Source organism: Carassius auratus, unplaced genomic scaffold, assembly GCF_003368295.1.
Source record: "Carassius auratus strain Wakin unplaced genomic scaffold, ASM336829v1 scaf_tig00217029, whole genome shotgun sequence".
Taxonomy (NCBI): domain Eukaryota; kingdom Metazoa; phylum Chordata; class Actinopteri; order Cypriniformes; family Cyprinidae; genus Carassius; species Carassius auratus.
Genome location: NW_020528861.1, coordinates 203317 through 228826, shown reverse-complemented (window position 1 = coordinate 228826; position 25510 = coordinate 203317). Strand labels below are relative to the sequence as shown.

General features: G+C 39.3%; 1 protein-coding gene across 2 annotated transcripts; it reads right to left on the bottom strand.

Annotated features, from left to right (window-relative positions):
- Window positions 1–4293: 4293 nt before the first annotated feature.
- Window positions 4294–25103, bottom strand: LOC113099744 (zinc finger protein 501-like). Of its 2 annotated transcripts, none has more exons than XM_026264675.1 (4): window positions 25008–25103; window positions 10749–10916; window positions 10263–10632; window positions 4294–5657 (listed from the first exon to the last, which is right to left on the bottom strand). In XM_026264675.1, the coding sequence occupies exons 1-4, from the start codon at window positions 25086–25088 to the stop codon at window positions 4639–4641; spliced, it is 1638 nt and encodes a 545-aa protein (XP_026120460.1). In that variant the 5' UTR covers window positions 25089–25103; the 3' UTR covers window positions 4294–4638. The 2 variants fall into 2 exon arrangements, with proteins under 2 accessions (XP_026120460.1, XP_026120461.1); XM_026264676.1 differs by lacking the exon at window positions 25008–25103 and adding an exon at window positions 11597–11661.
- Window positions 25104–25510: the final 407 nt, after the last annotated feature.

Sequence of the window (25510 nt, the reverse complement as noted above, 5' to 3'; positions counted from 1 at the left end):
TTATATATATGCTTTCATTTTTTTCCCAAACCATTGTTAGATGCAGTGTTTGTTTGCAAAGATTTGGTTTCAAAAACAGTATCTATAAACTATTTCTTTTGATTTTAAATCTGCATTGAACTTGATCATGGTGTAAATGTTTGAAAATTATTAACAGTTGCAAATAAACATTCATTAGAAATTTAGAAATGTAATCTTGCTACTGGGGTTCCTCAAGGCTCAGTACTTGGACCACTTCTCTTCTCCATCTACATGAAGTCATTAGGATCTGTCATTCAGAAGCATGGCTTTTCTTATCACTGCTACGCTGATGACACCCAACTCTACTTCTCATTCCAACCAGATGACCCAACGGTAGCTGCTTGCATTTCAGCCTGAGTGAGTGAAATTTCTAGCTGGATGAATGACCATCACCTTCAGCTTAACCTTACGACCATTACTCCCTCGAGGACAGCCAGAAACCTAGGAGTTGTGATGGATCATCAGTTAAGCTTCACAGACCACATTGCTACAACAACCCGGTCCTGCAGATTTGCCTTATACAACATTAGGAAGATTAGACCCTTCCTGTCAGAGCAAGCCACCCAACTTCTTTTCCAAGCTCTAGTTCTCTCCAGACTGGACTATTGTAATGCTCTCCTGGCGGGCCTTCCTGCATGTACTGTCAAACCTCTACAATTGATCCAGAATGCAACTTACCTAAACTCACTGGTTAAATCTTATGTGCCCTCCAGAAGTTCGCGCTCTGCAAGTGAACGACGCCTTGTGGTACCATCCCAAAGAAGTTCAAAATCACTCTCACGAACCTTTTCCTGGACTGTGCCCAGCTGGTGGAATGACCTCCCAATCTCAATTCGTTCAAGAGTCTTTACTCATTTTCAAGAAACATCTAAAGACTCATCTTTTTCGACAGCACTTAACCAACTAATACTAGCACTTTTCTTTTTCTTGTCTTTTCATTAAAAAAAAAAAAAAAAAAAACCTGGCTATGGGTTCTGTGCTAGACTAACTGAGACTTGTCATGGCACTTGTATACTGTTGTTGTTCTCTTGTTGATCTGACTGCTTCCATTTGTAAGTCGCTTTGGATAAAAGCGTCTGCTAAATGATTAAATGTAAATTTAATGTAAATGTAATCAAAAAGTACTCAAAAGTAATTAGTTACATTACTTTATTAAAGTAATTTAAAAAGTTACACTACTATTACATTTTAAATAGGGTAACTTTTAATCTTTAACCTACTACATTTCCAAAGTAGAGCTGTAGTCAAGTCCGGCTTTGTCGAGTCCAAGTCAAGTCCAAGTCCAGGACTAGTCGAGACCGAGTCAAGACCGAGTCCAAAGAGGTTCGAGTCCAAGTCAAGTCCAAGTCCAAAAGTTTCGAGTCCAAGTCCAAGACCGAGTCCAAATGAAAGAAAAAAGGGTCCTCTTCAAGACCACATACTTAACTACTGATAATGTTTGTGATGCGAGAGAAAGCATATCTCCTATTCTAAGAAAATAATTTTACATTATTATTTGTAATGATCAAAAAGCATGTGCAAAGTAACAACTCTGTAGGACAGGGGTCTCCAAACTACATCCTGGATGGCCAATGTCCTGAAAAGTTTAGCTCCAACTGGCCTTAAAACACCTGGAAGATTAGTGTGTCTAGTAAGAGCTTGATTAGGTTCAAGTGTGTATAATTAGGGTTAAAGCTAACAGGGGCGTTAAACAAGATCCTGGGCCCTATGCATAGGCAGTCCTGATTGGCCCCCATGGCCCCCACCCATGAAAATATCCAGGTAAAAAATATATATTACAGATTCATACTTTTCAAGGGCCCTCTCTTCCTTTGGGGCCTTGCTAATGAGTACTGGTTTTACCCCCAGTCCGACCCTGGGAGCTAAACTTGGATAAAAGAACAAAGTTTGGAACTGTAAGGTCAAATAATTTTTATGTACTTTATTTTTTGTTGACATTATATCTGTGGTCAAAAATGTATATGACAGATGCCTTGGCACAGTGCACAGACACACGCAAAGCTCGGGATATGACAAATGCGCGCAGCAAGGCTAGAAGGGATACGTTTGGCTCTACTGGACATGCGCACATAAATACAGCGAAAATTTTGTCATACTATACTAGTGCTTGCATAGACTAGTCGAGCACTGTCGGAAACAATCGACTACTCCAGCATGCATTAACCATAATGAATACAAAGTGATTGCAAGTACCACGTGAATTTTAGAATTACAATATTGCGTGGAGCTGTTACTATATGACCTTATTTATGTTGCATGTAAAAATAAAATATGTAATGTAATAATTAGGGTTGTGCCTGAAGCCGAATACCTTATTCGGAATGGCACGGATAATGGCTTAAAAAACGAATAACGCTCAAGGAATAATTCTGCCTGAATACTCGGCTAAAGCTGACAGAGTCTGGTGTTTGCTAGATAACAGGTGAGCCAGGGCATCAGCGCCAGAAGTGAATGAATGTAAACTTTATGAGTGAAAAGAGCGCAAATCAAACACCGCATTGTTGTCACCTCTCTGTTTATCTCTCAGAAATCAGAGCGTTGCAAGAGTAATTTTACCTATAATAATACATCATAGCTACACGTTATATTATTTGTATATATTTAAAAGGCAAATATTGAAAGCTTAGGCTTCCATGATACGAATGAATGGAATAAGCACAGCGCGCTCGCCAATCAAACAGCCGCGCTGCGCATCTCAGTCTCTCAAAAACCAAATCAGTTCTCTCTCAAGAGTAGGCTAATAATCAGCTTCGATACGGATACATTGTCTACTTGTCCTACATGTTTGCATATTTACCTTTTGCTGGTTTGCGCGGAACACACACATCTGTTTAGTGAAGTTCATTAACATTAAGACTCGCTCAAAGTGTTCTGCGTAATGAGAATGTGTGCATTGAATGGATTCAGTCGTGTTCAAATGATCACTAAACGTTTGTCATGACATGTCATGAAATTAATAATTATTTCAGTTTAACACGACATACTTGTTCAGTGATAACTACGAAAAAATATATAAAAAGTCATAACAGTCTTATCAAGTAACTGTACGATGTTGTATCCGAATGCAGATAGGAAAAAAATTGTGATTGTTACAGATACAAATACTGGCTGTTACATGAAAATGTAAATATGTAATGTCATATATAAAGTTTTTAAAATTTACATATGTACTAATTGTTGCATAAGGCTATACATTAATACGCGTTTATTGATAAAAAAAAGGCTATCTAGGTGTAGGTAAAACACAATCTAACAGGTAGAAAATTAAATTAGAAACATCTAAACTTTTCAGGTCGCAGTAAATGCACCACTGGTCATGCACATCCTTTCCCGGAACAATACTGAAAGCTAAGATGGAGAAACAGATGATCATAGTTGTTCAAGGATAGCCATTTTTTAAATGAATCTATTAGCAGAGCTACTGCAAGGGATGTTTAGTGCTGGAAATCCATTTATTCTTTGCTGAAACTTCTGCGTCATCATGGAGAGCGGGTCATGGTTGCCCAGCAACAGCAGACGCCACTGGAGCGCGAGCGCAGATTACAGAGTGCTTTGGAAATAAGGAGAGCGGCGCGCCTAGTGTTTTCCACACGTTTTCAGTCGCGACATCATGCAAATGTGGTTTTGTTTTGAAGGAGACATTTTTTATTTTATTTTTTTGCTGGACTCGGTCGAGACCAACTAGAAGACTTGGCGAGTCCAATGGCCAAGTCCGAGACAAGTCCGAGTGCAAATTCAACGAGTCCGAGACAAGTCCGAGACGACAGAAAAATGTCTCGAGTCCGGACTCGAGTCCAAGACCGGACTCGAGTACTACAGCCCTATTCCAAAGTAACCTTCCCAACACTGGTTACTGTCATGTATTACATGGCATGAATGATGAAAGCAACTGCCGAAATAACGCCTTTACTGACAGACCAAGACATGAAAAGTCACTCTGATGATTCAGGAGCAGTTTGTTCTTTAGCGTGTTTGTTCTGGTGGGTCTGAGAACTACCCAAATAAGCAAATCTCTCAACGAAAGGTGGAGTACAGATGTAACAGTGTTAAATAAGATGTGCTGTTCAGATCTAGAAACTCTAATCATTAACTGCAAGACAGAACAACACCACCCTGACTTTGTTCTAATCTTTCTTGGGGGCTTTAATCAAGCAAATCTCTCCAGTGAACTCCTGAACTCCTTCTGTGGCATCCACACTGATATTCTGCACATCGGGACAACTGTGAGTAGAACATTTAATGTACATAATAATTGTTGGAGTTATTTAATTGTTTTATTAACTGTTAATGTTGAGTGATCAGTTTGTAACCAATAGTTCATGCTCTTGGCTCCATAAATGAAAATATTTCCAAAGTAAATGAAAAAATAAAATAAAATGACAAATAACGCGACTCACTCTCTGGTGTGGAATAGCCTACTGTACGAAGAGTGAAATCACTCAGTGATCCTGGACTAAACTCTGCTCAGAAATCCAGTTCAGCTGTTGTATAATATATGGTTCATGTTTTACATTTAAATCATCATTTGTATGATGTTACTGTCATATATCACATGGTATGAATGATGAAAGCAACTGCCAAAATAAAGCCTTTACTGGCAGACCAAGACATGAAAAGTCACTCTGATGATTCTGGAGCAGTTTGTTCTTTAGTGTGTTTGTTCTGGTGGGTCTGAAAACTACCTAAATAAGCAAATCTCTCGCCGCAGATGGAGCAGGAGTAAGGTTTCTCTCCTGTATGAACTCGCTGATGGACCTTAAGGACGTCTGATCGAGCAAACGTCTTTTCACACTGTGAGCATTTAAACTGTCTTTCTCCAGTATGAATCCTCTGATGCTTTATTAAGTTAGTGTTTTGCTTGAAACTCTTCCCACAGATGCTGCAGTGATATGGTTTTTCCCCAGTGTGGATTCGCTTATGTTCCCTGAAATGAGTTGGATCAGAAAAACTCTTCCCGCAGTGGGCGCACAGATACGGTTTCTCTCCGGTGTGAATCCTCTCGTGACAATTCAGATTAGCAATCTGACGGAATCGTTTGTCGCAGTGTTTGCACTGAAAGGGTTTCTCATCAGAATGGATTTTCTGGTGTGACTTTAGAGAGCTTGAGTTTGTAAAGGTTTTCCCACATTCACTGCACTGATACGGTCTCTCATTGGTGTGCAAACGCACATGTCTCTTGTAAAGAGATCCATAACTGAATCTTTTCTCGCAGTGAGGACACTTGTACGGTCTTTCTCCTGTGTGGATTCGCTTATGAACATCAAGATTTCCTTTATTGCTGAAATACTTGTCACATTCACTGCAGTGGAAAGACTTTTCACCGTGAGTCTTCAAGTGAACTTTTAAACTAGAATGATTGAAAAAAACCTTCCCGCATTGTTCACAGTGAAACTCCTTTTTCCCGCTGTGCTCTTTTGAATGAAGTCTCCTCTCTTCTGCGGTAGGAAAGCTGATGTTGCATATCTTACAGCTTGAGTCTTTCTGTTCTGTGTGTGTTCTCTCATGTCTCTTTAAATGACTCTCTGAACTCAGTGTTTTTCCACAGGTGCTGCAGGAGAAACTCTTGGCCGTCAGCTGCTCTTTTGAAGTTGAGAGTGTTTCTTCATCTTCATCAGAAGATGAGCCACCATTGACATCTGAAAGGAACAAAAATTTAATAAAACAACTTTAAAATATACTTGAATAAAGATAGAAAACATCTAGGGATGCACTGAAATAAAAATTCTTGGCTAAAGCCCATTTTGCAATTTCAATAATTATACAGCGACCAGCAACAACCACTAGTGATGGGACGTTCGATTCTATTCCACGAACCGGTTCTTTCAGACGGTTCGATTCAATAAATCGGTTGAAAAGACCGGTTCTTTTACGTTCGACACAATGATGTCATTGGCAATGACGTAATGGCGTCAAGTATATCAAACATTCAAATATATAAAGTCAGTAATCATAACTTCAGTCAGTTAAAAACCTCATAATCATGAAAAGTTTACAATTAAGTTTTGCAACAACGCACCCAAATACAGTAACAGCAATAATGTTCATATGAGGATTTATGTCTTGAAGATAAAAGTAAATAAATTAGGTGTCAACGGCACAGAAACCATGATCCACTTACTATACATAATCCATTGCGATGTATTTGTTATTAAATAAACTAACGTTTTGCAAGACTGCTTTTCATTCAATCGCTCAGTTTACCCGCGCTCATAACATTAGCAGAGAATCAGTTCAGAATCAATCACCAAAAGAATCAGTTTGGTTCAGATGCACTGTGTGTCAGTCTGCTTCACGCTGAATCACCCATGCGCAGTATAATCAGCTCTCTCTTCACAGCTCTTCACAGTGGATTAATGCTTATTGGAAACGTTAACCGTTTCAAACGATTCAGTTCGATTTGGTGAACTGGTTCAACCAGTTCACTAAGAAGAACCGGTTAAATTGAACGATTCATTCACGAATAGGACATCACTAACAACCACTCTCTTTTCCTCATCGAAGCTATGCTAAACAGTCTCTCGCTGTCTGTGCTTGTAATGATTGTTGCGTCTTTCTTAGACATCTATAAATGCTTCCACACTGTCAACATGTTTGCTGCATTAGTGCACAGCTCTCACTCAATGCAGGTTGATGTTTGATCACGTCATGCTGTTGGCCTTTTTGCTTATTCAAACACGAAAGAGCTTTTTTTTTTTGACCATATAATTTTGGTTGCCGAATAATTTTGGTTTCCCACACCTGTTGTGGAGGGATGGAAGTACTTTGATCTTCTATCACATGCAATTACTGACGCTGAAGGCTGTGTAGTTGATCCGTTATTCATTAACTGTACGGGCCAGCTGCTCCCCGGCGCTTGACGAATGTGATTTGCGGAGAGCACGAGAGAGAGAGAGCGCGAGAGAGAGCGCTTCAAACAACACGAGCGCTGTCTTGCTCTCTCTCCCTCACGCATATTAATCAATTGACACGATGGTGTCGATGTTTAAATCATTTAAAATGAGAATGTAAATCTGCTCACCCCATTTTTGTTTGTAAGAATTTTTTTTATTAAATTTCATATCGCAATATATATCGCAGAAAAATAAAATATCGCAATGTCATTTTTTCCCAATATCGTGCAGCCCTATGTGTTACTATCAAACTTTCCTAAAGATGGTACTCCTCTGGTACTGCTTGGTGATTTCACCATCCATCTAGATAAACCCCAAGCTGCTGACTTCAACACTCTGCTCGCCTCATTCGATCTAAAGCGAGCGTCTACTATGGCTACTCACAAGTCAGCAAACCAACTCATCTGCACAGACTATTTATCCACTGACAACACTTTAGTTGCTCCACTGCACCCCTCAGACCACTTCATCATCACTTCCAACCTCACACTAATAATAATATTCATTAAAACTGTATGTTAACACGTAGGAGCTTGCTGCATGAATCCGTGAGTACAGTTTATAAATCTGAGGTTTCGGTTTACAAAATCTGAGTGCACGGATAGGAAATTTGTGGGATAGGATAGGACATTCGAACGAGAAAGACACAGCTTACATTTGACTAAAAGGTTTTGTCTTTATGCTCAACTAAAGTGAAATAATGAGCATATTTCCACTTTGAGAAACTCGTGTTGCTCTCGCCTTGACTGCCGCACATTCTTGAATAAATGTAAACACGCCCACAGTGCATCTTCGTGTTTACAGTGGTTGGCATCCACCAATCCTACTACGCGTCGCTGCTGCACACAGGTTAGGCTGTAGGCTGCACTTCAGCCAAAATTCATTAAAAAAAGTAACGGACAATGCACCATATGGTAACGATTAATATATTTTAAAATTAATGCGTTACAGTATTAGTTACTGTCAAATGTAACTGCTTAACATTAACGTGTTATTAATAATGTGTTACTGCCCAACACTGCTCCTGATACAGCACACACTCCTCCGCAGGTCACCTTTCTATATAAACTACGCTCACTCTCTCCTTCTCGCCTATCCTCTATGGTTTCATCCTCACTTCCTTCACTCTCTCAGTTTTCAGCACTGGACACAAACAGTGCTTCTGACAATCTTTGCTCCACTTTATCATCTTGCTTTGACCAATTTTGCCCACTTTCATCCGGACCAGCATGCACTACCCCGTTTGCCTGCTGGCTGTTCGATGTCCTCAGTGAACATCACTCTGAACTCTGGGCTGCAGAAAGTGCAAATCAAAAAACTCTACTGACCTAAAAGTGTATCAGTCACTCGTCTCTTCCTTCTGTGCAAATGTCTCCAATGCTTAAATGACTAAATGACCCCTAATTACCACAACAAAATTAACAACTCTTCTTACCCTCTCACATTTCACAAAACTTTCTCTTCTCCTCTCTGTCCTTTTCTCCCTCCTCCTCCATCAACTCTTACAGCTGATGCAATTTTTTTTTTTTCAAAAATAAAACAAGAACCAACAGTGACCAATTCCCCAGATCACAGACTGAAGATAACTTCATAACGACAAATACACACTCTCTCTCCTCCTCCTCTCCACTCTGAGATGGAAATTTCCAAACTTATCCTTTAGGATCATCCTACTACACAGCAAAATTCCCAGTGTTAATTTAACAGTCTGAGTGTAATAAAGAAATAATAACTCAAAGAAAAGACTCTAAATGAGTTCAGTGATTCAGGACAAATAATGATTACTTAAAACATAATAATCACAAACCAAAGACTTTTGCTCTTGGCTTGGGTGTATGTTATAACTTTGTTATACCAGCCAAACTAATTTTATAATTAAAAATCAAGGGTCAAGATCCCAACTAAAGCAAAAACTGACAACTATAATGGTGACACAGAAATTGTGATTTTCTCGTTTGGTGATTCTGTTTGCTATTATCAGGTGTCTTCAATAATGGTCAATCATAACTCAATTAATCACCTAATTATCCCATTAACTTCAACACTGCTTCAGTGTTACTTTTAACACTGCTTCAGAGTTTAAAGAAGTCCACACTCAGGGTGTTAAATGAACACTGGAGATTTTGTTGTGTACTTGTCCACTTGATTCTATCCCCACTCACCTCCTTCATGCCATTTCTCATTCAGTCATACCTTTGCTAACACACCTTAGCAACACCGCTCTTCACACTGGTACATTTCCCACAGCATTTAAGCAGGCTTGGATAAGCCCACTGCTTAAAAAACCCCTCTTTAAATCCGGCACTTTTAGAAAACTACAGACCCATATCCCATCTTCCGTTCATTGCAAAGACACTTGAGCAAATCTGTGCATCTTTCACAGAACAACTTCCTGGACAGCAACCAGTCTGGCTTCAAAAATGGCAAATCAACTGAGAATGCCCCGTTCCCGGTTACTGAAGCCCTGCGACTGGCAAGAGCAGCCTCCAAATCCTCAGTACTAAACATGCTGGATCTGTCTGCTGCTATTGACACCGTTAATCACCAGATTCTTCTGTTCCACTCATTAAGAAGGATGGGCATCTCAGGAATCACAGATAGATTTTTCAGGGTGTCTTGGAGGGGTAAGGTTTCTAAGTCACAACTTCTTGCTACTGGGGTTCCTCAAGGCTCAGTGCTTGCACCACTTTTCTTCTCCATCTACATGTCATCATTAGGATCTGTCATCCAGAAGCATGGCTTTTCTTATTACTGCTATGCTGATGACACTCAACTCTACTTCTCATTCCAACCAGATGATATGACGGTAGATATTCGCATTGCAGTCTGTCAGACAGACATTTTTAGCTAAGACAGTACTGCTTGAGATTCCAGCAAACCCATCGTTTCATCACAACTGCTCTATACAACTGGGTTCGTCAACCATGACTCTTTCAAGGGCAGCCAGTAACCTAGGAGCTGTGATCAATGATCAGTTTCACAGACCATATTCATGGAACAGAGCTTCACAGACCATATTACGGCCTTCTACAACATTAAGAAGATTGTGGCAGCTTTCCATTACCAGTACCAGGTCAACTCGACTCGACTCACCTCACCTTTCACTTTTTTCCATTGCAGATAGTACCTCCACAATAGTACCTGGTCGTCCTAGCGATGCCACAGAAAACTACCGTGACGTAATCTTCTACACGACACAAACCCGCTACCAACACACACAGGACAATGTATCAATCAAGTGTATGAATGAAACACCTCCTGCTGTGAGATGTGTAAGAATGGAAATAAGAGTTTATGTCTGCTGTGAGATGTGTAAGAACTGAACATAAGCTCATTAAAGGAGAAACAAACCTGGAGGAATGAAATCTTCATCTTCATCATCACCATCCCCATTATTCTCATCATCCTCCTCGTCTTCCTCATCAGTGTGTTGTTGTTGTTTCTCTGCGATGGTTTCTTCTCCTCTGCTCTCGATCAGGTTCCTGCAGTCCACCAGTTTGACGGAGCACATCTTCAGCGGCGTCTGCAGCATCTGCTGTTCTCCAGCGTTACAGTCAGAGGTTTGATCAGTGGATTCATGATCCTGAGCATCAGTATAACAGAGTAAAGTGAGGCTGAGCTCTGAGTCCTGTGTGTCTCTGGATCTCTGATCTCTGACGCTCCAGACTGAATCCTGAGCTTCTGTCCCATCAGTCTCACGCACCCAAACCTGCTCCACATCCTGACAAACACAATCAGTAATATATCTAGTGAGAGTATGATTAACAATAAGACATTGATTCACACAACAATCAGTCCATATTAGCAGCTAAAGATGAAATGAAGATCTGTTCAGACCTCTCTGTTCAGTTTGTCTCCTCTTTCTCTCAGCTTTGCCTCCAGTGAAGCCACCTCTTTCTTCAGCTGACAGATTTCTGTGATGAAATCCTCAATATCCAGCATGGACAGATCAGTTCCTACTGATTTACAGCAGACCACATCCACCTGCGCTTTCATGCTCAACATCTGAACACAAACACATCATGATTATTGAAAGACGCATTCATAAATGACTGATAAAACTAATTTACATATGATTAGGTTCTTCAGATTACTTTCATTTTTTATATTTACTATATTGAAAAAAAATATCTTAGTCTTTCATATATTATATCAGTTTTACACTACAAAATGCTGAAATTATGTTTATTGGAGTGAACAGTCAAATAATTTAAAATAATTAACTTAATATTGTAAATGTGACCGTTGCCAAACTCACTAACCTTTCTTTATATTAATATAATTTAGTCAAATTCACTGCCTTCATATTGCCAGTCAATAATGTTACTGACGTTACTAATTATTAGTTCAAAGAATATTTACAATAACTTGTTTGTGGTTTTCTACTGAATGTCTGGGATAATGGTAAAAGAGCTAAATCTAAACATAAAAACCATTAAATAAAACGTTTAAAATACAAACCTTTTCATAACAAAGATAAAAAAAAAAAAGATTATACAAGGATGCATAATATTAAATCACATTTAAGACACGTTTAGCTGCTGGATTTGAAGTATTAAAACATGATATTGAACTCGCTTCTCTGTAAAACATAAATCATCGTCCGACACACAGTAGCGAGATACAATAAAACACACGGTCATGATATCTTAAAGTACATTATGCAGTAAATTCACATAACCGACCTGAAATACGTTAATCACACAACAGCAGAAAGAAAACCCGCACTACTTCTGTCGTGAGTCCGCGCGAGACGCAGCAACATGTGCGCCTTCCGCCCCCTGCTGGACTGGAGCTGGATATTACTTCAGTTTATTGATGAAAATGAGCGCATTGACAGACAAAGGATGGTTGTAGGAAATGAGTGCTACAACAATCACAGACATAATAATAAGTTAACCCATTTTATATTACATATGATAAATACTTTTACGATTTTACTGTAGGGCTGGACTGGGATAAAAGTAAAGTTTTTGAACCGTAAGATTTGATCCAAAATACAGCAAAGCAGTAATATTATTACATTTGTTTAGCATTTAAATAGCTCTTCTAATTGAATATATTTTAAAATCGAATTTATTCCTGCGACTTAAGAGCAGAATTTTTTGCATGATTACTCCAGTCGCATGATCATCCAGAAATCATTCAAATATGCTGATTTGCTGCTCAAAAAACATTTATTACTATTATTATTATGTTGAAAACATATATGCATTTTTTTCAGGTATCTTTGATGAACAGAAAGTTCAGAAGAACAGCATTTATCTGAAATAAAAAAAAATTAACTTTATAAACGTATTTATAAACAATTTTGATAAATTTAAAGCATCCTTGCTAAATAAAAGTATTTATTTCTTTTAATTCCAAAAAATCGCAGGGGACTAATATGTTTTTTTTAAAAATGGTTTACATATTCTACACTCATGGCGTGCACACACTAGGAAAGGTTTAGATGCCTGCCTCCGCTGCAAGTCCCTATAAATCACTTCGCCAATTCAACGACTCTCTTCTCCTCCTGCCTGCCTCTTTGACCTGCATCTCTCGCCGCAGAACAAGCCTTTTCTTGATAATGCTGCTGTGAAAACTTGGGAAAAATGATAAGGAAGATGGGGTGAAGCGATCTTTACTTAGCCAGAACAAAATACATAATTGCTCTGTCTATAGCGCATTGTGATTGGATGTTTACACTGTCAATATAGAAGACAAACCAATGGGGCACTGGCTGCTCACTGTCCCAGCGGGATGGTCCTCGACAAAAAAAAAAAAACAAGGCCCCAATATACTTCAAACTAAATTGAAGAACGCACTGGTATGATGTCATTTCGAACAAAATTAGGCCAGAACAAAGTTCATTTTGATTTTTTTTGGCTACTAAACACCTTTGAGCTTCCATTGGTCCGTGCCAGCAATCGATGGGTGTGTTCTGAAACTCCACCTTCTTTGACGTGCAATTATTTTTTCTTTGTTCTTTTCTTTATCAACAGAGGTCAGGAAAGAGAAAACAATATCTCCTAGTCACTAGCAACATGAATACACTGGGGTGTCGAATAGCTGAGCTTGCACAGATGTATCCACACCCGTACGATTGAGAGATGTTAAAGGTGCACTGTGTAATTTTTAGCAGCATCTAGCAGTGAGGTTGTGAATCGCAACCAACGGCTCAGTGCCCCGCTCACCCTCCCTTTAGCGAAGCCACGGTGGCGGACGCATGTAAAGATGTCGTCGGTATTGACAGCAGAGAGTAATGAGATTTCTTTACAAAGGTGAATCAAGGAATTATATTTACTTAATTATTCAATAAATCAATGTTATTGCAAATTTTCACATACTTGTTCGACATTGTGTCAGTGTTTTATTCGCAAGAACAACAAAGTTATCAAACGTGCTCTTTAGAGCAGTTGGACGATTTAGGCCTGCTGTAGAAACATGTTGGCGACTTCCATGTCAGAGGACATGTGGTGTATGTAGATAGAAATAACTCAATCTAATGTAATAAAAACATAACGGTTCATAAAGAAAGGTCTTTATACAACACTGAAAACATAGTTATGTCGATTATATTGCATTTATGTAAATAGATTGTTGTAAATATTACACATTGCACCTTTTAAAGATTAAGAGAAAGCATTTAATTTCAATAAAGTCATGACACCACATAAATATAAAAAGGTGTAATAATGTATCCAGTTTAATAAAATAAATGAACACTAATAAAATAAAGTACCAGACCGACCATATATATAAATATTTTTCCACACCATCAAGTTTCAAGTTTGTATTTATTTATAAAGCACATTTTAAAACAGCAAGCAGGGCTGACCAAAGTACTAATCAATGCACAATTATAAAAATAAAACACTTCACATCATCACATCACAATGAATTAAAAGCTAAAGAAAAAAAGTAGATTATAAGAGAAGATTTAAAAACAGTTAGATATTGAGCCGTTCATTTCACAGTCTAGGCCCGGCAATCACAAAGGCTCTGTCTCCTCTTTTCTTTAGCCGTGATCTGATCTGGGGACAGCCAAAAGTCTCTGATCACCAGACCTCAGGTTTCGTGTGGGATTGTGTGGACAGAGAAGCTCGGGCAAATAGCTCTGTGCCAGATTGCTTACGGATTTAAAAACAGAGAAGAATTTTAAACTCAATTCTAAAATGCACAGGTAGCCAACCTGCTTACTTTTCCTTTTGAGGAACTTTGCAGAAGCATTCTGTACTGATTGGAGACGAGCAATAGAGTGTTTGGTGATGCCATAGTATAGAGAGAGTTGCAATAATCCAACTGTGATGTAATGAGTGCATGGACAGCAATCTCAAAAGTTTTTCAAATTTGGGGTTGTGGTCCCAGAGAACAGCCAAGTTCTTAGTGCAAGATGAAGTTGGAGAAAGGTAATCCGGATCAATGTTACTGCAATTAAAGTTGCCGTGGGGGCCAAAGACTATAACCTCGGTTTTGGATTAATTTGCGTCATTGCGTTTCAGAGGCAAATAAATGTGTATCATCTGCATAGCAATGGAATGATACACCATGCCTTAAGAAAGAGCCGAGAGGAAGCAAACACAGAGAGAAAATAATGGGTGCAAGAATAGACCCTTGCGGCACTCCACAAAAGAGTTGGGTTGGAGAGGGAAAAAAAATTACCAAGTTTGACAGAAAAACTTCTATTTGTTAGATATGATCTAAACCAACTTAGGACAGTTCCCTGGATGCCCACATAAAATTATATTTGGGATAAGAGAGTTTTATGATCAACTGTATCAAAAGCCAGTATTAGGATCACAGAACCACCAGCATCAGTCGCTAACAGTATATCATTAGAAACCCTTAATAAAGCAGACTCAGTGCTGTGCAGAGACTTAAAACCAGACTGGAAAGTTTCGAAAATTTTATTTAAGAAAAGACTGGAGTTGATAGAGAACCGTTTTCTCCAATATTTTTGTAATAAAAGGACGTGTCAAGGAAATGATTAAAATCTCTATAATCAAGTGAAGGATTCTTAAGGAGAGGTGTAACAGTAGCTTATTTAAGTATGTCGGGGATAGTCCCAGTGCTCAAGCATTTATTCAGAAAAGACACCAAACATGTTCCAACCAATTCAAAGATTCACATCATGCTAAAGTTTTCAGACTTTGAGACATTCACACTTCTCATAAAGTACTTATTACGGTTCTTCTGTATATCAGACTTGATACTTGACTCTTAACTGCTGCTAATCATTATTATTATTTGTATTATTTTGCCAGCAGTGGAATGTTCGGAAACAGTACACCATCACTCAGCCTCTTCGAACTTATTTTTGCCCCAAAACAAATAATGAAAATGAACTTTGTACAGTATTCCGGTGATTTTAAAAACATTGGCCCACCGGGAAATTTCCTGGTATGCCCAATTACCAATCCAGTCCTGAGTGTAGGAAATTGGGTACTACAAAAATCACAGACATAATGATTATGTTAACCCATTTTATATTACATTATATTACATTAAATATGTACTTATAAGTAAAATAGACAATTTTATTGACACAGAAATGCACAGCTATATGCATCTAATATGATTTATGTGAGTTTTTAAAGGGGGGGTGAAATGCTATTTCATGCATACTGAGTTTTTTACACTGTTAAAGAGTTGGATTCCCATGCTAAACATGGACAAAGTTTCAAAAATTAATTTGTACGTTTGATGGAGTATTTTTACTCTTTACGGTTTGTCACAAGTTTCGGAACGTTTTTTTTTCGAGTATGGGTCTGTGTGACGTTAAATGGAGCGGAATTTCCTTATATGGGTCCCAAGGGCACTTCTGCCGGAAGAGCGCGCGCTCCCGTGGAGCAGAGACGAGACATTCACTGATCAGAGCGAGAGACTGAAATGTCACAAAAGAAGTGTGTTTTTGGTTGCCAGGGCAAGACAACCCTGCACAGATTACCAAAAAAAAAAAAAAATACATCAAGGGACCAGTGGATGGAGTTTATTTTTAAAGAGCATCGACGGAGTTGTGCAAGTGTTTTTGTTTGTTCCCTGCATTTCGAAGATGCTTGTTTTACAAACAAGGCCCAGTTTGACACTGGATTTGCATATAGTTTATTTCTTAAAGGTGCCATATGCAAAAATTTAGGTAAAAATATCCCAAACATGACCTACACGCATCAAAAGAATGAGAAGAAATAAGGGCGATGATGTCATTAAAAAAATGTCAAGTTATAGTGCTGCAGAGATATCAACCTTAATTAGCATTAGCATTACTAGCCGCGGCCCGACAGGTGTCGTAATACCAGTTTCGGCCATGGGAGGCAGTATGCAGGCAACATAACCACCAGCCAACCTACAATACACAAATAACTCGCACGGCTTGTGGCCGTGTACTTGAACCTGATGTCAATCATGTGGAAAGTACAGCCCACTACTTCATTAAAGTTCAGGGAAGAGAGCGTCACCCGCTACAGGGAAACAACCGCACTCGGAAACACAAATCATATCCAATAAGAAAAGGAGCCAAACCAGAGTAAACATCGGCACTGCTTTCAATCACTGGAGACAACTGATGGACCTGAAATAAATGAGGTTCCACTCCGAACTTTCAACATTTCTTTTGGATTGGTAAGTAAGATGCTGTTAGTATTTCGCTAGAAGTTTGTTTTATATGTTTGTGTATTTGTTTTCGGGAAGTTATAACATAGAAATGTATAGAAGGCTGTTCAATAAACGTGCTAATGTTAGCGATGGCTAACCGTAGATGCGTTTGATAATTAGCTAGCTATAACCTACCCATTGTTTTATTTCATAAGTAACCTGCTCTGTCTAGTCTGTTGGTCTCCCTGTCCTCTTTGCTTCGTGGTTTTTCTGTGCGTGAGAAAATTGATGGGTGGCGTGAAAGCGTGTGAAAAGAGTCAATTGCGTGTGTCTCACGGTGAATGCTTGAGAGTTGGCAGCTCTGGTTACGTTGGTTGGAGCTAGCTTTGATCAGCTGTCTGATGTTTACCAATGATGTTGACAGAATGCTGTCTGTCAAATTAATTTAATTCAAATAATGTGTATATCCAACTCAAAATGTAATATGAACAAAACGAATAGGAACATATTGACTGGTAAAGGTGAAGGGGAGTAGCTTGAAGATGTCAATTTTCAAAATCACTTGACATCACCCAACATTCCTCTGGAGGCAAAACGTCCTCTTTTAGGCTTCGGCTATGGCTGTAGTGTTGTTGTGAAGGTAGGGGCGGAGAACAGAGACTATGCCGTTTCTCGTTTGTTACTCTAGAGTAAACCAATTCACTTTATTGAGGCATACTGCCCCCATCTGGTATGGAATGTGGAGTATGACTTGATTTTTTTGCCAGACATGACAGATGGCACCTTTAAAGATAATGCAGTCCCAACGAAAAAGGGTTGGAACCGCAGGCGGTGAGTAAAACTGCTTCAAATATCTCTGTGTTGTTAACTTAGCTATCGGCGTGTAAGCACATCAAGTAAACTTCTTGTACACCTTTAAAGAAAAAAAAAAAAGATGACATAAAGTGTAACGGAGGCCAGCGTGTAGTGCTGTGCAGGTAAACCTCCCCGATCTCAAGAGATGCACTAGCAACAGACACTAGTGGCTGTAGCCATTTAGCCTCCTTGTTAGAGGAGACCCGGGTTCGAGCCCCGCTCGGAGCGAGTACGAGGAGCGTCAGAAAGGACCCGGGAGAGAGGGGTTACATAAGCAAATATATACAGTTTCAATACATACCACATAGAGACGCTGTTGTAGTCGTTGCTGCTGCTGCTCTCGTTCAGTTTCAGCCTCGGGATCTGATTCTGGATCATAAATAAACGGCTGAATCTGACTGTTAGCCATGGTTTGTTTTGGATGATGTTTTTTTTTTCCTCAGGGTAATGTCACAGCTTCCAAACGCTCTCAACGCAAAAGCCTACTCGCGCTCGTGATTCTTTAGCTCCGCCCACACGTCACGCCTTTTTTTTTCAAAAAAAATCGGCACAGACTATTTTTCTCTTATAAATATGATAAAACTAAAGACTTTTTTGGAGATATGAAGGATGCAGTACTACTCTATAGGTACTCAAGATTAACAGGATATTGAGTGAAAATGAGCATTTCACCCCCCCCCCCTTTAAGTTACTGAATTGTTTTAAAAACAGTCAATGTTGAGTATCTTCAGACTTTATTTGATAGTTAATTGGAAGTAAATTAGAACATTTTTTCAAGCTCAATTCTTGGAGAGCCACAGGTCTGCAGAGTTTAGCTCCAACTCACAACTGCTTGGGAGTTTCTAGTGATCCTGAAGAGCTTGATTAGCTGGATCAGGTGTGTTTGAATTGGGTTGGAGCTAAACTGGAGCTAAACTAAGCTGTGCCCTCCAGGAAATGAGTTTGAGACCAAAGTTATATATATAAAAACAAAACAGGCACTCTTTGGTGTGGAATAGCTCCAGATCTATATCATACGGTTCATGTTTTACATTCAAATCATCATGTGTATGGTGTTACTGTCATATATCTCATGGCATGAATTATGAAAGCAACTGCCGAAATAAATCCTTTACTGACAGACCAAGACATGAAAGTCACTCTGATGATTCTGGAGCAGTTTGTTCTTTAGGGTGTTTGTTTTGGTGGGTCTGAAAACTACCTAAATAAGCGAATCTCTCGCCGCAGATGGGGCAGGAGTAAGGTTTCTCTCCTGTATGAACTCGCTGATGGACCTTAAGGACGTCTGATCGAGCAAACGTCTTTTCACACTGTGAGCATTTAAACGGTCTTTCTCCGCTATGAATCCTCTGATGCATTATTAAGTTAGTGTTTTGTGTGAAATTCATCCCACAAATGCTGCAGTGATATGGTTTTTCCCCAGTGTGGATTCGCTTATGTTCCCTGAAATGAGTTGGATCAGAAAAACTCTTCCCGCAGTGGGCGCACAGATACGGTTTCTCTCCGGTGTGAATCCTCTCGTGACAATTCAGATTTGTTCTTTGACGGAATCGTTTGTCGCAGTGTTTGCACTGAAAGGGTTTCTCATCTGAATGGATTCTCTGGTGTGACTTTAGAGAGCCTAAGTCTGTGAAGGCTTTCCCACATTCTCTGCACTGATACGGTCTCTCATTGGTGTGCAAACGCACATGTTTCTTCAGATGAGATCCGTGATTGAAGCTTTTCTCGCAGTGAGGACACTTGTATGGTCTTTCTCCCGTGTGGATTCGCTTATGAGCATCAAGATTTCCTTTGGTGCTGAAATACTTGCCACATTCACTGCAGTGGAAAGACTTTTCACCGTGAGTCTTTAAGTGAAGTTTTAGACTAGGATGATGGAAAAAAACCTTCCCGCATTGTTCACAGTGAAACTCCTTCTTCCCACTGTGCTCTTTTGAATGAAGTCTCCTCTCTTCTGCTGTAGGAAAGCTGATGTTGCATATCTTACAGCTGAAGCTTTTCTGTTCTGTGTGTGTTCTCTCGTGTCTTGCTAAATGACCCTCTGAACTCAGTGTTTTTCCACAGGTGCTGCAGGAGAAACTCTTGGTCTGCAGCTGTGTTTCTTCATCTCCATCAGAAGATGAGCCACCATTGACATCTGAAAGGAACAAAACTTTAATAAAACAACTTTAAAATATACTTGGATAAAGATATTTGATCACGTCACGCTGTTGGCCTTTTTGATTATTCAAACACAGACAGAGCTATATGTTTTGCTATTTTTGGCCATATAATTTTGGTTGCCAAATACTTTTGGTTTCCCACACCTGTGTGATGGAAGTGATGGAAGTACTGATCTCCTAATCTCAAATAATAATGGAAATCTTACCTTCTATCACATGCAATTACTATTGCTCACCCTGTTAAAATCCACTTTGTAGTCATTTATCGTGCCTTAGATCAACTGACCAGCTTCTTTGAGGAATTGGATGTGTTACTATCAAACTTTCCAGAGGATGGTACTCCTCTGGTACTGCTCGGTGACTTCACCATCCATCTAGATAAACCCCAAGCTGCTGACTTCAATACTCTGCTCGCCTCATTCGATCTAAAGCGAGCGTCTAATACTCACAAGTCGGGTAACCAACATTTTAGTTGCTCCACTGCACACCTCAGACCACTTCATCACTTCCAACCTCACACTGACTCCTGACACAGCACACACTCCTCCGCAGGTCACCTTTCGATGTAAACTGTGCTAACTCTCTCCTTCTCGCTTTATCCTCTATGGTTTCATCCTCACTTCCTTCACTCTCTCAGTTTTCAGCACTGGACGCAATCAATGCTATTGACAATCTCCATTCTAACATCTTGCTTTGACAAATTTTACCCACTTTCATCCAGACCAGCATGCACTTCCCCCTCTGCCCCTTGGAACATCGCTCTATTTCCTCTTTGCAGCCCTGAGTTCAGTGCAAATAAAACAACTCTACCAACCTTAATGTGTATCAGTCACTCATCTGTTCCTTCTCTGCAAAGTCTCCATTGCTAAAATGACATACTACCAAAACAAACTTATCAACTGTTCTAACCCCAATCACATCCTTCAGGCCATTTCTTCTTCAGTCATACCTTCGCTAACAAACATTTTCAACACCTCTATTCACTCTGGTACATTTCCTACAGCATTTAAGCAGGCTTGTGTAAGCACTAGGGGTGTGACGGTTAGTATATAAAAAATATTTTAGTGACTCGGTTTTGGCGGTTATAGAGTTCTAATGACGGTGTTCAACTATAACCGCCAAAACCGAGTCACTAAAATATTTTTTACAAACATTTTTTATCAAAAATTATTTTCATTTTTTAGATAGGATCATCAGATGCGCAATATATCAGGAGACATGGTTTTTACCACTTAATGAAGTTTTGTAAATCGTCAGACATGATATTTACCACTTCATTAAATTTTGCTTTGTAGAAAACCTTTCTTAAAAATGAATTTCGTTTTGTACAAATTTTATCTTAATTTTAATAAATGTTTCATCAACCAATTGCCTGTATTTTAATAAATAAAAAGCAAATATAGCAGACAATGATAACCGTGACATGGAAGCCCCAGCGCGCCGTGTTCACTTGCACTGCACTGTGAACTAGAGCGCATCTCATCGTAAATGAAACTCAGCGTAGGCCTATGCCTCATACTCTAGCATTAAATATCTTTGCTGCATCCTTTCTAGAACAGACAATGGCTTTTTTTTTTTTTTGCGGCTCGCATCAGCAAAGCATAGACGGCAAAACACTCAGAGGATGGCGGGCGGGTGCGGCTTTGAAATTTGCTCAAAAAACTTTGGCGCGGATGATGAGTTTTGTGACAGATATCCTTAATAAACGGAGGTCTGAAATCTCTGCCCCTTTACCGATCAGAGCGCGCGCTGAAACGGAGTTAACCCGCTATCTCCACGATCAACCAATTGACTCTACGGCAGATCCACTAGCATGGTGGCGAGACAATATGAAACAAAATGAAACACGCTGTGTTCAACCAGCTCTCTAAGTTCCTTTTACAGAACAACCTGCTGGACAGCAACCAGTCTGGCTTCAAAAGTGGCCACTCAACTGAGACTGCTCTGCTCTTGGTTACTGGTGCCCTGCAACTGGCAAGAGCAGCTTCCAAATCCTCAGTACTCGTCTTACTGGACCTGTCTGCTGCTTTTGAAACCGTTAATCACCAGATTCTACTGTCCACCCTCAGAACAGTGGGCATCTCAGGAATCACACTCCTGTGGTTCAAGTCCTACCTCTCAGATAGATCCTTCAGGGTGTCTTAAAGTGGTGAGGTTTCTAAGTCACAAAATCTTGCTACTGGGGTTCCTCAAGGCTCAGTGCTTGCACCACTCCTCTTCTCTGTCTACATGTCATCATTAGGATCTGTCATTCAGAAGCATGGCTTTTCTTACCACTACTATGCTGATGACACTCAACTCTTCTTCTTATTCCGACCAGATGATTCGGCGGTAGCTGCTCGCATTGCAGTCTGTCAGACAGACATTCCTAGCGAAGACAGAACTGTTTGAGGTTCCAGCAAATCCATCGTTTCATCACAACTGCTCTATACAACTGGGTTCATCAACCTTAACTCTTTTAAGTACAGCCAAAAACCTGGGAGTTATGATGGACCATCAGTTGAGCTTCACAGACCATATTGCTATAACGGCCTGGTCCTGCAGATTTGCCTTACACAACATTAGGAAGATTAGACCCTTTATGTCAGAGCAAACCACACAACTTCTTGCCCAAGCTCTTGTTCTCTTTAGCCTGGACTATTGCAATGATTTCTTGATGGCCCTTCCAGCACGTACTAACTATATACTATATACAACTATTTACAACATCAGTGAGAGTGGTCCACAATTAGGCAAAACAAGCTCACCTTACTTCTCTCCTTTTCAGTTTACACTGGCTACCAGTAGCCGCTTGCATCAAATAGGGCTGGGCGATATATCTAACGATATGATCATTCACATTTAATCAGTAAATCTGGTTCCCTGATTACTGCTAAATCACCATCACCTGCTTTTAAATGGAGTGACATTTTATAGACAGAGCCGTAGATCACTGAAAAGCTACACAATATCGCGTTCATTATCCCAGATGAATCGCCTTCGATAATGAACGCGACATTGCGTAGCTTGTCAGCCCTAGCATCAAATTCTAGGTACTGATGCATGCCTACAAGGCAACCACTGGCACTGAACCAATATATCTAAAGTTAATATCGCTAGTTCAAACTTGGTTTGAAAACTAATAAACTTAAACTTATTAAAATTTTGCGCCGTCAAGAAGCTTGCGTTCTGCAAGTTGAATGGTGTCTTGTTTTGCTAACCAAAAGCACAAAATCACTCTCACTGACCTTTTCCTGAACTGTACCCAGCTGGTTGAATCATTCCTGATCGTATTCGAACAGCTCTTTAACCAATAAAAAAAAAAAAAAAAGATCTTAAGACATATGTTTTTATTTTTTTAACAAGCACCTGACTAACTAATACTAGCACTTACTTTTTCTATTCTATTCCATTCTATACATATATAAAAAACTAGCTACGTGTACTCTGCTAGACTAACTGAGACATGTCAAGGCATTTGTATAGAAGAAATTGTGGCCTAGTGGTTAGAGAGTTTGATTCCTAGCCCTAGGGCTGTGGGTTCGAGTCTTGGGCTGGCAATACCATGACTGTGGTGTCCTTGAGCAAGGCACCGAACCCCGAACTGTTTCCCGGGCGCCGCAGCATAAATGGCTGCCCACTGCTCCAGGTGTGTGTTCACTGCTGTATGTGGGTTTGGGAACTTTGGATGGGTTAAATGCAGAGCACGAAATCTGAGTATGGGTCACCATACTTGGGTGTATGTCACGTCACTATTAATGTTGTTGTTATCTTGTTGGTCTGACTGCTTCTATTGTTCTCATTTCAAAATCGCTTTGGATAAAATTATCTGCAAAAGGAATAAATGTAAAAGTAATGATTCATAATGTATGAATATTTGTCACACTATACTGAAAAACAATCAAAGTGTGATGTTTGGCCAAACCCTGCAGCCCTACAAACAAACACAGAAAACCTGGAGCTCTTAAAAAGGGACATTTTTAATCCCATTCAAAAAATTATCAGAAATGTGTCAATTTGATTTTCCTGTAAATCGTTTAGCACTACTAAAATTTTCCATCATGGTCCCAAATATCTCTGAAAATCTGCACCATCAGTCAATGTGAGCCTGATCCTGCAGTCGCTGCTGACAATGAAGTCCATTTAAAACAACATAAAAAGAGAAACAAACCTGGAGGAACAAAATCTTCATCATCATCATCCCCATTATTCTCCTCCTCCTCTTCCTCATCAGTGTGTTGTTGTTTCTCTGCGGTGGTTTCTTCTCCTCTGCTCTCGATCAGGTTCCTGCAGTCCACCAGTTTGACGGAGCACATCTTCAGCGGCGTCTGCAGCATCTGCTGTTCTCCAGCGTTACAGTCAGAGGTTTGATCAGTGGATTCATGATCCTGAGCGTCAGTATAACAGAGTAAAGTGAGGCTGAGCTCTGAGTCCTGTGTGTCTCTGGATCTCTGATCTCTGACGCTCCAGACTGAATCCTGAGCTTCTGTCCCATCAGTCTCACGCACCCAAACCTGCTCCACATCCTGACAAACACAATCAGTAATATATCTAGTGAGAGTATGATTAACAATAAGACATTGATTCACACAACAATCAGTCCATATTAGCAGCTAAAGATGAATTGAAGATCTGTTCAAACCTCTCTGTTCAGTTTGTCTCCTCTTTCTCTCAGCTTTGCCTCCAGTGAAGCCACCTCTTTCTTCAGCTGACAGATTTCTGTGATGAAATCCTCAATATCCAGCATGGACAGATCAGTTCCTACTGATTTACAGCAGACCACATCCACCTGCGCTTTCATGATCAACATCTGAACACAAACACATCATGATTATTGAAAGACGCATCCATAAATGACTGATAAAACTGATTTACATATGATAAGGTGTTTCTTCAAATTAATTTTATTGTATTTTTAAAATGTATCTTAGTCTTTCATATATGATATCATTTTTTTTACACTACTAAATATTACAATTATGTTTATTGGAGTGAATAGTCAAATAATTTATCATAATTAACTTAATATTGTAAATGTGACTGTTGCCAATCTCACTAACCTTTCTTCATATTAATATAATTTAGTAAAATCAACTGCCTTCATATAGATGGTTAATAAAGTTACTCCTAATTATTAGTTCAAAGAATATTTACAATAACTTTTTTATGGTTTTCTACTGAATGTCTGGGATAATGGTAAGCAGCCACATCTAAAAAGCATGTAAAAAGATAAAAACATAAAAAGCATTCAATAAAACATGTCAAATGCAAAACCTTTCATAACAAATATTTAAAAAAGTGACCTTAGAGACAAAAAAGTAAACAATGTTATAAACGTGACTTATGCTTTATATCAAATATTTTACAATGAAGCAAAATATTAGCTGCGGGATTTGAAGTATTAAAACAATGATATTGAACTCTCTGTAAAACATAAATCATCGTCCGACACACAATAACGAGATACGATAAAGCACACGGTCATGATATCTTAAAGTACATTATGAAGTAAATTCACATAACCGACCTGAAATACGTTAATCACACGGCAGCAGAAAGAAAACTCTGTACTACTGGTACTACTTCCGTCGTGAGCGCTGAGCAACATATGACGCACTTCCGCACCCTGCTGGACTGGAGCGCTGGATATGACTTCAGTTTGATGAAAATGAGCGCCACTGACAGACAAAGGATGATTGTAGGAAAATGAGTGCAACAATCACAGACATAATGATTAGTTAACCCATTTTATATTACGTATGATAAATACTTATGCAAAATAGCCTATTTTGTAGACACAGATTTGCACACTAAAAGATAATTTATGTGAGTTAAGGAAACTGCTGGTGTTGTTTAGCCAAGCACTAATGACGTGACTCATGTCCGGGACATATTTCACCTAAAATTAACAACAAATGTAGAAAGCCTAAATTAACAATAACAGTCGCTCTCTTGAACCCCGCCTTAAATCCGTTAATGACACATAGCAACTGTTGACTATTTGCTCTTCTAACATAATTTAAGTCTGTT

What these genes read in the sequence shown, in the direction of transcription:
- LOC113099744 (XM_026264675.1), bottom strand. Translation starts at nt 25,088, where the DNA reads ATGTTGCTCAGCGCTCACGACGGAAGTAGTACCAGTAGTACAGAGTTT. An exon ending in GAGACAAACTGAACAGAGAG is followed by an intron (nt 10,633 to 10,748) that starts GTCTGAACAGAT and finishes TGTGTTTGTCAG; the next exon opens with GATGTGGAGCAGGTTTGGGT. An exon ending in TGAAGATTTCATTCCTCCAG is followed by an intron (nt 5,658 to 10,262) that starts GTTTGTTTCTCC and finishes TGTTCCTTTCAG; the next exon opens with ATGTCAATGGTGGCTCATCT.